The sequence below is a fragment of the Pezoporus occidentalis genome, unplaced genomic scaffold (genome assembly GCF_034315485.1).
Source record: "Pezoporus occidentalis ecotype Australia unplaced genomic scaffold, CSIRO_AGI_Poc_V1 ctg89, whole genome shotgun sequence".
Taxonomy (NCBI): Eukaryota; Metazoa; Chordata; class Aves; order Psittaciformes; family Psittacidae; genus Pezoporus; species Pezoporus occidentalis.
The window spans coordinates 3573007-3585751 of NW_026916253.1; the positions used below are offsets into that span (position 1 = coordinate 3573007).

The window sequence follows — 12745 nt, forward strand, 5'->3', positions numbered from 1 at the left end:
AAAAAAAAAAAAGCAGATGTGGCCATAAAATGGCAGTGGCAGAAGTGCGCTCACTTCAGGTGCTATTAATGGTTCATAGTGCCAGAGAGTCAAATATACTAGAGCCCTCCAGGTTCCTGCAGCCAAGGCAGACAGCTGCACAAGAAGTGGCACCTGTAGGAAACAGGGAAGAGTGACCAAACAGAGAATACCTTTCTCTCTCATTTTGAGAAAAATGCCTTTCCTCAAGCACTGTCCCTTACACTGCGGTAAGAAAATATTTGACAACTTATACAAAGTCGTGCTTTCCAGGTGGCCTCCTACCAATTTTCAGTGACATTTACATTGCCAAGGAGAAAACATAAATACCAAACTGCCACTTTACTGATTGAGAAGTGCCTCCTGATATGCCTGGTGGCCTCCATGGACAATAACAGTATCTGACTGCCCCCCAGACCTGCTGGCATTGTCTTGTCAGGCATAGACATCACTCACTCTGTATCTGATTTTTGATGAAGTTTCATGTCATCTGCCACCAAGCCTTGCATTCCTTTGACATATCAGTATGTTGTTTGGGTTTTTTTTAATTGATTTGAGAACAATTTAATTTGTATTTTGACTTGGTTATCTTTAATTCCTTAAATCTCTTGAAGTAATATTCAGAGGCATGTCTGCATGGATCTACCTTTTAAGTTTTGCCTGCAGTCTCCTCTCTTAACATTTGTGCTTTCTCTCCCAAAGAAATGTCTTTACAGAATGACATGAAAGCAGTCCAAAATTCTACCTGTATCACTTTGTCCTCACTCCAGTAGAAAGACCACTGAAGCTTTAGTGTCCTGATCACACAATTTCTTGAAATGTTTCTAGGTTCTAGGTGAGCTGCTCTAGCTAACTCCTGCTTCTCTACAGTCACAAATTACATCAGGTGCTGGCTTGAGATTCATTGAAACTCCTCCAGTTACCTGAAGAGTTCTTACAGGGTACTAAATATAAGTGCAGTGCTATATTTTTAAACCTTAGCTTTTACTTCCTAATAAACCTGAATAAAGCATAATGTCCTTGTCAAAGTCATGCTATGAAGGCAATATGCAAATATTACATGTATGAGAATGGAAAATAACTGAAAGGTATTAAATAGAAATTGCAAGTAACTGCTGACAGTGCCTGAAAGCTAATGATGCTAATTAACTGTATTCCCAGAGATAGGTCCACAGAAGGAATAGGGAATACAATAGCATAGGCTTGACTTTTCCACTTTCTTCATAGAATTCTTACAGAATATAAATTAAGCCAGAAAATGGCAGTCTCTAATTAGGATGGATAAAGAGCAAAGAGAAGCCAGAGTAAACAAGTAGTAGTACTTTCCTCATCATAAATTCACAAACAGCTTCTTGTATTCACTCGGTTAAACTTGCAATATAAAGATACCATGCATTTCCCTTTCCTTTTTATTAGCCTTCAAGAAAACAGACCAAGTGTAAGTTACATGATTATTTAGTCAAGGAGATTGATTCAGTATATTTTAGAGCATAAGAACATTACGAAAAAACACAGTAACCTTTGTCTTTCTTGAAGACTCTCTATTCCTGTTCTATTAACATGCTGCAAGTCAAAGTATCAGGGTTTTCAAATTCCAAGCAATACGAAAATCTTCTCTTCAAACAACTTATGATTGCAATAGTGGAGTAGAGGACAGATAAAAGAAAGCCTCATTACAAAGTCTAAATGTAAAATAATAACTTTCTGGACAAGATTAACACCACCCTTTCAAACACTCCAATAAAGTCACCGTAGATATTTTAAGGGGGGTAAAGGAGGGGGACGACTTACCAAGAAGTCAGAGCAACACTTTAATTGGGTTTTGATTCAAAAAGAATGTAGTCCTCTAAAATGCTACCATTTGTTTTTCTGCTTCTCTCTTGCTCTGACCCCAACGAATCCTAAAATTTTCAAGGCAATTTTATTTCTCAAATTAAGTTGTGTTTAAAATACTGAAAAATACCAGTTTCAGTTACTGGTATTTCTTACTAGTACACTTAACACAAAAATATGTACAGCAGAACAGGTGCAAGTTCCCAAGAGACCTTATGAGGGGGAAACAACAGTAGGAGGATAGCCTGGGTATTCTGCCTGAGAAACAGTGTGGACATAAAACCTGTATTCAGGTGGCATCCACATTTGGAAACAGCAGTTACCAGCTCCATACTCTTTTACTCCAAGAATCTCCTACTGGACAAAGCAGAGAAAGCTGTGCATGAGGAATGGCCTACTTTAAAACATCAAGAGGAACATTATGCCAAGAGCATTTGTTACAAGGGAGTTCATGAGGTAATCATGAGGGAAGCAATGGCAACATGGCAGCAGCCACAAGTCAGCAAGTGCTGTGCTTCAGAATGACGACTTCATGCAGTTTTGCTCAATTCAGGTGTACAAGATCAGCTACTGGTACCACAAGTGAACTGGGAATATCAAGTTCCTCGACAGTATAAAAGTCATCAAGTGGCAAATATTAAAAGTCACTTAATGTGTCTACTGATCTCTACTTCGGTTCCCTCATTTGTAATTTTTTTTTCTTTCAAACTGGTGGATGAACCAAATGCTTTTAACTATACCCGGGGTATGCCCTTCAGAATTGCAATTCAGCTCTCCCCTCATAGCATACTTCTGCCCAGAGACTCCCTTACTTCATGAAGATGGAAAGTCATTTCAACCACAAAAAGCCACAGTAATCATGTTTTAATCAACTGAGGTGCACATAAGCTGCTACCATCCTAAGTACTCCATGACACAAACACAGCACAATACTGTGTTGCCTGCTGCCAATGGGATGGAGAAACTGCAGATTTGCCTGGTGTAGAAATATGAAGCTAGCAGTTTCACTTATGTTCAACGCCTACCTTGCTGAAGCTGGCTCAGATTGAAAAGCACAAGATCAATATGAAGTAATTCAGTTTGTGCACATTATGGGCACGGTAGATGGGAAAATTGGGATGAACGGCTATCTTTTGGGGAAGTAGAATACTTTGTCACAAACTGCTTAAGAATAAGCCTCAAGTCAGAGTTTAAAGTTCCTCATATAGATTACATTTAAACCATTAAATTGCATGCTGGGCAATAGTAGGATTGAAACAAAAACTTAAGAACTCAGGAGGAATGAGTTACCTGATTTAGAAAGGAACGTGCATATGAAAGGAGGCCTGTAAGGACATTAAAAGAACGCTTACCCTCTGTAGCTTGGCAAGCTATTTATGCTTTCCCAAACAAGGGAAAAAAACAAACCAGCTCTTTACTCAGCTATACTTACAGCTCCAAAGGGCTACTTTGGAGAATAAGAAATAACCACAGAAACATTCCATCCATCCCCTGGTGTGAGAAGGCCATAACCATCAAACCTGTTGAAGTTTTCAGTTCCTTTAACTCAGTGAGATAGACTTCAGAATCAGGTTATTTGCCACAAAGTATAATGGGAGATTGATGTTGCATACCAGAACCATGGGCGAGTGAGAAGATGAGGTTTAACATCTGCACAGCAAACAAACATCATTTTATTTAACTGCACTCAAAAAAAAAACATAGTTTTTCTATAATTTTTACTTCAAATGCAGTATATTTTGTCAGCAATCCTGTCAGATGTTGCTGCTAATGAACATACATCTGACGAGTATGAAATATGCTGCCTAGGTTTTCCCTAAAAGAGACTTTTTTTTTGCATTAACATTGCTGGCAAAGACAACAGTAACAATAAAACTCAAGTAGGTTTCAAATTGAGAAGGATCAATTAAAAATTAGTTTATCAAATGCAGACATTTTTGTTTCTGGAAATATTACAAGCCGCCTCAGAAGTGCTGGATCACAGAGTCAGAGCAGAGACAGAAATCTTTATACAGGGAAAGAAAGGGAAAGGGAAAGAAATTTTTGGAAAGAATACAAGCATGAATATTAAGAGCAGAAGTACAAAAAAGGGCTGTAATTATTAGCCAAAACCGGAGACTGTAGAAGCACAGAAGAGAAGCCTATCATTGCAGCTGGAGAAATACTAACATAGAATCATAGAATGGTTTGGATTGGAAAGGACCTTAAGATCATACAGTTCCAACCCCCCTGCCATGGGCAGGGACACCTCACACTAGGCCATGTTTCTCGAGGCTCTGTCCAACCTGGTCTTGAACACCGCCAGGGATGGAGTGTTCATAGCCTCTTTGGGTAACCTGTTCCAGTGCCTCACCCCCCCCCCCCCCCCAGTAAAGATCTTCCTCCTTATATCCAATCTAAACTTCCCCTGTTTAAGTTTGATCCCATTACCCCTTCTTCTATCACTACAGTCCTTGATAAAGAGTCCTTCTCTGGCATCCTTGTAGGCCCCCTTCAGATACTGGAAGGCTTCTATGAGGTCTCCACGCAGCCTTCTCTTCTCCAGGCTGAACAGCATCAATTTTAGCAGCCTGTCTTCACATAGGAGGTGCTCCAGCCCCTGATCATCCTCATGACCTTCTCTAGACTTGCTCCAACAGCTCCATGTCCATCTTACATTGAGACCACCACAACTGCACACAGTACTCCAAGCAGGGTCTCACAAGTGCAGAATACCATCAGAGCAAAAAGAAGTACTCTGAAGTTAACAGCACTATTCTCCACAATGGCTTTTAAAAGCCAGGAGTCCCTAGGAACGCACACCACCTACCAGGGGCAAAATTGTATCTTTCTCACAGTCAGGCTCCTCAAGAAGTTGAAGCTTTATATTGCATACAGCCCATGTGCCCTACAATGGAACTTACTGAAGGATCCTTCTCTCAGCAGCTCAAGTCAGTAAACTACTGGCCAGCTTCACACAAGCCAGAAATGCTTCTACAGCCCACGGTCCGTTGACATGTGCATATTAAGGATATATGGCATCCAGGCAGCTTGGTGGGTGCAAATGCGCATTTGATCCAGAGATGTGCAGCAGAATCTGGGCCTCAAAACTACAGTGTTCAGTGGATAAACTGCATCTCACTACTTGAGAAATCATCTACAATGTGGTGAACTGAACACCGTGATTAGAAGTCAGATACCTGCATGCTAATCTAGACATTACTGAAGACTCACCATGTGAGTCTGAATTTAAACTTTTCAAAGTAAAACTTGACCAGTAATATGGGGGTTTGAGACAATCAATTATTGAGTTTGTAATTCAAAACATGACAACCTAAAAATCAGATCAGTTTGGCAAATGTAGCTATTAGTCTCTGCTTCTCACATGTGAAAAGCCAGAATAGTAGTAAATAACTTACTACACTTTGCAAAGTGAAGTTTAGAAAAAATCACTAGATGGTACATAGTGTAGGAATGGATAGCAGAATAAAACATTCACAGTAACATATAATATCCTTCCAGAAAAGCTGCATTACAAATACATTCCACAATAATTTACTCTTACAATTCATACATAAATAAAATCTTTTTTCTCATACATATAATTATTCTGCCACCAAATAAAAAAAGGTGCCATAAAAGCAATGGGTGCTATGGAGACTGCTTAACTGCTTTCACTTGAAGAGTGACAAACAGATTCTTTGGTCAAACTGCAGGAGGCTCAAGTTTTTCCTGCATGCAACCCCACATTGATAGAGAATACAGTGAAATCTGGTTGTGCTATCTTTACTGTCGCAACAATTAGTGTTAAACAGACATGAAAATACACTCTATGTTTGAGAAATACATGACTTCACAGCTTTCTGTAAAACACAGTGATGCATGTCCTGTCACTAAGCATTTTGGTTTGACAACAGCAGGAGTGTATCATTTAACCAAAGCATTCACTGTAAGTTTACTCATATGTGGGAAATGACACCATATACTTATTGCTTCACCAGGGACATGAAGAGGTTAGATTATATAGATTCACTATATAGGTTTGCTTCTTGTTTGATGCACAACTGAAGAGGTGCTAAAGTTTTGTTAAGCCTTCTTTATGTTATTAATTTTGTGTGTGTTAAAATGAGGTTCTGTATATGTTGCTTAGATGGGAACTTCAAAGGGAATTTTTCCTAATCAGATAAACTCAAAGTTCTAGATATAAAAAGGATATATACATAGGATACAATTAAAAGAGGTACATACATATAAATTCTACTAATTAAGAAACAATTTCAAAATAAAAGCATTTTCTTCCAAGGGGTTATATATTTTTAAAGTATTCCAAATACACATGCTACATGTATTTTATATATACAAGAACAAATAATTTACAAAAGTAGTAATCTTAAAAATAGATTTCTTTAATGAGCAGTTTCATTCAAATATGTAGAAAATTAGACACCAGAGTAAGTTAGGATCAGAAATGGGCAGTTCTTCTATACCGTACAAGCTAAAAGTTCATTTTAAATGATATATATATATATGAAAAAAGATGACCTGATATGACCAGTACTTTAAGGAAAATACTTTACAGACTAAATTTTTTTTCATGCTCATCAGAATTCTGAGTGCTAGTCTGTTACTCTTTCTGCAATTAAGTATATGTTCCCGTCTCTGAGTAAAGACCTAAGGCTGGAGTGCATGAAGACCAGATACTTGACATAGATATGCATGCAATGACAGTAACAGCCCTTCCAGAGTGTATTTCACACATCAGTTAGGATGAAGCAAAGAAGTATACACTACTCACAGAAGCCCATTAAGGGATGGAGTCACAGATGCAGACTTGAAGTTCTCATTTTTATTAAAAAATATTTCAGCTGTAGTGTAGTCTCAGAACAGAGGAAAATACCAGAGACAAACCAAAATTAGGTCTTCAAGAGAGACATAGGAGAAGGCAGAGAGAAAATGCTATATAATATTACACAGGGAAGATGAAGGCCATTTTATTGTGTTGCTAGTAGCATTTTAAAAGAAAAAAAAAGCTCACAATGGGTTTGACTACATGGTAGGACTGGCTGAAGCGCAATGCTCGTGTTTCATGAAAGAAAACAAAAACAGACATAAAACATAGGCCAAGCTCAGGTCTGGAAAGTCATGGTTGCGCAAGTGGAAGAGAAAAGAACATCATGAAAACTGACATAAACAATGTAAAATTGATGGAATGATTCTGTCTCCCAGCTACTCTCTCTCTGAGCATTAATGAGATGTTGGTTGTTGCGTCTGGCACCAGACATTTAACGACCATTAATTTGCCTGTATGCGGAGGACACCAGTGGTTTATTTATGGCAAAAAAATATACAGCCATTTAGGCAACAACATCTGAGACCTGGCAAGTTAACATGTATAGTAAAGATGTAGCATAACATCAAATTTAGATTTGTATTAGTATAGTAGATCTGTACAACATAACTTCCGAGTTCACTGCACTTAAGAGGCTTTTTTCCTTGTAGCTTTAAATCTGAAGTGACAGACTGCATCATGAGAAAGACAGCTAAAACAAGCCAACTTTAGAAGTCAAACTCAGAAAACATAGAAGAGATTGGCAAGTGCTTCAGCAAACATTTACATTAAACATGAATTGTTGTCTGATTACATGTTAAAGCCAGTAAATGAAGAAACATTTCTTTAAACAGTTACTCATCTTCTACTAGCATTTGTGTTTAACTTCAAAAGCACAGCATATCAGTGTAAAGTATAAATCTCTCAAGTTACCTTTATGAAACACTACTACAAAAATGTAATTAGTTGTAATTAACCACTGCTAGATAAACTATAACAGCATAGAAATAACCATGACAATTTTACTTATAAGCACAAGTTTGTAGATCGGATTTAAAAAACAAAAAAGAAAAAACCCAACAAAACACCAAAACACAAAAAAAACCCCAAACATGACTGATCATGCGAGTTGGACTTGCATGAAGTATGCATGCACTGTGTTTTGAGACCTTTCATAGTTCCATGAAAATTAATCCAAAGGGACTGAGCTAGCCCAGTGATGCTTCCACTTACAATGCTCTGCAATACCTTTATCTGCAATTGCCCTTGTCAAAAAGGCTGTGGATTCATCATGTAGACTGATTAAACTGAAGTCTTCAAGCAAGTGAATTTCTCAAGCAAAAGTAGCAGTGATGACAGCAGCTGAAAAGCCTCAAAATAATTTCATAATTAAGAAGTGTTTTCCATTATACATTCCTGTATTAACTTATACTTAGAAGAGGTTAGAATAGTAAATAGTTCCCACACATCTGCTAAAGCTGGCTTCTAGGATTTTCACATCTTTATTATTACATTTTCAGGCAGACATAACTAGAAACCAGAAGATATGGCAAAACACAATTCTGCATTGTTTTGTCTCTTCAGAACTCCAGAAATATGACTTCACTTACACATAACTTCACTGTATGTTGCTGTGGTTTAACAGCAAAGAATAATACTTAATTCAAGCTATTACTAAGATTAAGTACCATACTATCTGAAGTTGCAGGGGGAGAAACCACACAAGCTTTGGTAAGTACACAAAGAACAGCATTTTTTTAGAGCTCTAACCTAAGATAGCAGATTTCAGCTGCTTCTTGCTCTGCTACTGACCTTTTAGCTGAGGTTAAGCAATCGTTTTTCTCCATCTCAGTTTCCGTGTCTGTAAAAGAGAGGTAGAGCCATTCACTCCATTTCATAATTATTACATCTGTAAATAAATAGGCCTTCCATGGAGTATTGTTAATATGAAATACGTTTATTATGATTCAACAGTGGCCTAAGATTCTATGATTCTATTTAACTTTGCCTTAACAGAAGTTGTTCCTGTTTTCCTTTTAGTTACTGAGAGGACACACTGTTATCAGTCCAGCAGAAAATTCAACCAATGTTTTTATTTTTACTAAATATTGTCTTCAATTTCTTTTTTTGTTTAGGGATAAAACATAACATGGGATTCCAACCACCAAGAAAAGTAAGTTTTCAGAACTACATAAGGAAAATTATACACATATTCTGAGTATAGAGCATGGACAGAGATGGCTGAGATAAGGCCATCAGACTGGAGATGAAGTATTGAAAAGGAAAGATGCATCAAAGCTTTGCCATGAAGTGCAAATTTTCCTTTTAAAACATAAATATGATAAGATATGCAACTTCAATGTTATGAGGTTTTTCCTAGACTGGATACTGCTAAAAGATACCATAAACTTTGCATATATTAATATCCTGCATGAAATAACGCTGATCAAATTATGTCTTGAGATGCAGTTTGAAATAGGCGAAAGGGAAAACCTGGTAAAATTCCTCCATCTAGTGGCTGTTGGGACACTGACAGCAGCAGGGAACGGCTGTGGTGGGCAGCTGCTAGCTCATGGTTAAGGGTAAATGCAAAATATGAAAAGGAGCAATTGTGCAGCTGCCAGCTGTTACCCAAAAGCCATTGCCTGGTGAAATCAGTGATGTGAGTGACATCACTCCATCTTTACAGCTCCAGCTTGACCTTCTTGATGAAGGGTCAACACTGCAGAAGACATTCAAATCATGGCATTTGAGTTCCTCAAAAACTCTAGTTTCATTGTCAGTGTCATCGTTTAAAATATGAATATCTAGGAAGTCTGGATTTTAAAACCTTGAAATATCAGTCACATCATGAGTAAATTAAATTGAATTTCAGCCACTTTGTAAAGGGTAATATTTAGAAATACATGTGTATTCTACATAAAATCTTCAATGCACCTCTGACTACCAGAAACAGCCTCTGAAGGTAAGAGCAAAGTGCAACAAGCACCTCCAACAATTGAATACATAGCATCTTGCATGAAAATTATCACCTGGTTTCCCAGTCCACACATCATACACCACCCCCACTACAAGATATTTTAGAAGCCCATGTTCTGCAACAACTTGCATAGTAGTCTAAAAATTCTGCTTAGTACTTACCTGTTCTATCAGACTTTTGTATAATAGTTATCAATTTATGCAAGTCACTTAGAATATAGACAATCTGATTGTTTCTTTCATCACCAATGCTTTTTATAATGAATACTGAGTCCCTTTTTGAGACCTTTTTTTTAAGCCTCTCACCTTTAAGGAAGGATGAGGCAGGATATAACCTCCATGACAGCACAAGTTTTTTAAGTTACCCATAGCATCACTTTGTTCAGCCAACAGAGACTTGTAAACACTATCACAATTCAGGTTTAACCTGCCACCTTGAAAGAACATGACCCTGCTTATCCCCATACTCTACACCTTAAAATTCATTCAGTATCTTATTTTTGAAGCCAGTTTTAAATACTATCAGGGAGCAAATAAATACTGAAAATCAGAAATTTATAATTTATAAAACCTCTACAGAAACATCAAGTATTTTGGGTAAGCAGTAAATATTCTGCAACTACAATCTGCTTCCTCTGTAGAAATACTCCCTGGTGGTTCATATGCCAGTCAGCTCCCAGGTGAGCTCTCAAAACAGAAATGACATGTAGTTAAACAGTGTCCAGAGCCTAATTTTAGTCTTTGAGGCATAAATACGGAGACAGGGATTTAATGCAGCTCCTATGGGAAGCCCGAAGTAATGGAGCACATCTGGCCAGTATGTCAGAAGTAGTATTAACTAGTGAGATCCAACTAGTGAAAATAAGCAGGTCCCAGAAAACCCTTGTCCATAGAACCCTGTTGCCTACTCTGTTTTCAGTTGCCTAATCCCAGCCACAGATTCATTCCCACCCCTTACTGCTTCTCATCAAGCTTCAATCGCTTTGGTCCAAGGCTCACCTCACTCAAGCCTCCCTTCAGAGTCCTTACTCATGCTTATTAATCCACTTCTCTGCAAATCCTCCATTTTCTACTTCAGTCCCTTCTGCTTCCCTTTTCCTACTCTTCACTCCCTCTTGCTCCCTCTACATCTTCACTCCACTTTACAAATATTGTAAACCTCCCTTCCCTGTCAGGCTTCCCTCTGTGCACAACTTCCCACCCAAATCTGAACTGGAATTTGCCAGTTCAGGTTCACCGCAGCCTTTCACTTCCCTGTAAGCACAGAACAAGATGACAACAGTGCATACGACAATGCAGCCCAGCACTGAGTACTTGCAGCAATGCCTTTTGTTGTACAGTTCTGCTGAGCTCGGAGTCTATGAGAGATCCACAGTAAGTTGCACAAGCTGTTAACAGTGACAAACACCTTCTTATTTACTAACATCTTTCATCTATTTTTCTCATCAGGACTGCATTTCTAGCAACAACCATGATAGAAGTTTAAGAAAAAATACTGTAGACAGTGTAGCAACAGCAAAGCAGAGCGATTCATTACACTCATCTGAAAACATGGCCGCTAAGCTTCAAAGCACAGACAGAAGGCAAAGCAGCATAATGTTTGCTATGAAAGATCAACAGAACAATGAAGAAAATAATTCCATCAGGCTCCATAAACGAAGGAGGAGATTTATAATTAAAAAGAGCCCAATTTTTATTTCCATAAACAGCTCCGTTCTCAACCTGCCCACGCTTAAATCTGAGGATAGAAACAATGACAAATGGAAAAATCTCTATCAGATCCAAAGAGAAAGAAAGCAAATTATGAGAGAAACTTGTTCCAAGTACAAGAGTAATAACAGAAGAATAATCACTCCTTATCATGTTTCTAGAATATTTGTAGAAGATAAATACAGAGTTCTATACTGTGAAGTTCCAAAAGCAGGCTGCTCTAACTGGAAACGGGTGCTCATGGTTCTCAACGGGCTGGCTTCTTCCACAAAAGATATACAGCACAACACAGTGCACTATGGAAACTATTTAAAAAGACTGGATGGGTTTGATCACAAAGGAATTTATCATCGGCTCAACACTTACACGAAGATGCTTTTCATTCGTGAGCCTTTTGAAAAGTTGGTATCTGCATTTCGGGACAAGTTTGAACACCCAAACAACTACTACCATCCAGTTTTTGGAAAAGCTATCATTTCCAGATATCGTGTCAATGCCACCAAAGAAGCATTAAGGACAGGCGCTGGAGTCACATTTAAAGAGTTCATTCAGTATCTCCTGGATGTACATAGGCCAGTGGGTATGGATATTCACTGGGACCATGTCAACAGGCTTTGCAGCCCATGTTTAATAGACTATGACTTTGTTGGGAAGTTTGAAAGTATGGAAGATGATGCAAACTTCTTCTTGCACTTAATTGGTGCTCCACAAAATTTAACTTTCCCCAAGTTTAAAGATAGGCACTCCAATGAAGAAAGAACTACCAGTAAAATTACAAAACAGTATTTTGCACAGCTTTCCCCTTCTCAACGACAACAAAGCTATGACTTTTACTATATGGATTACTTGATGTTTAACTACTCAAAACCTTTTGAAGATTTATACTGATTTGAGAGCTGTGACATTTTCACAGTCATATCAATTGAATTGCATAACAAATCCAGGTGGCTTTTGTTTCTATATACTTGTCTGTTAGTAAACAATTGGTTGAAGAGCAAGAAAAACCCAATGGCTAGTGATGTTTACACCTTCACCTTAATTGCCTCCTTTTTCAAATCATATTTTTTCTATGATTTCTCCACATGAAATGTATGTACATATACGTATAATGTGTCAGGGTTCCCAAATAAAGCACATAATTTTCCATGCTGGTGTGGCCTGTGTTTGCACTGGGAGGATGGTTTGAAACTGGAGAAACTTAGCTGATGATTCTACAGTGGAGTCAGTATTTCAAGCTCTTCACCTTTTAGAAAATCAGTCTGAAAGTGACAGAGTAGCAAAAAACAAAACAACATATATACACACTGGGTAGTATTTACAGTTCATTGCAACATGCAAAGCAATACCCTAAACAGGCACCAGTTATCTGGAGTTGGTGGTAAGTTGCCATTTACTGAT

The 12745-nt window shown here is 38.0% G+C and overlaps 1 protein-coding gene across 3 annotated transcripts in view; it reads left to right on the forward strand.

Moving 5' to 3' along the window:
- CHST8 (carbohydrate sulfotransferase 8) overlaps nt 1-12491 on the forward strand; it is a 176250-nt gene extending 163759 nt beyond the window's left edge. For all 3 annotated transcript variants that reach the window (XM_062604857.1, XM_062604858.1, XM_062604856.1), the window contains 2 exons: nt 8794-8831; nt 11087-12491. In XM_062604857.1, the coding sequence (XP_062460841.1) occupies nt 8794-8831; nt 11087-12235 (1187 nt within the window). In that variant the 3' untranslated portion in view covers nt 12236-12491. The remainder of the gene's footprint in view (nt 1-8793; nt 8832-11086) is intronic.
- Nucleotides 12492-12745: the final 254 nt, after the last annotated feature.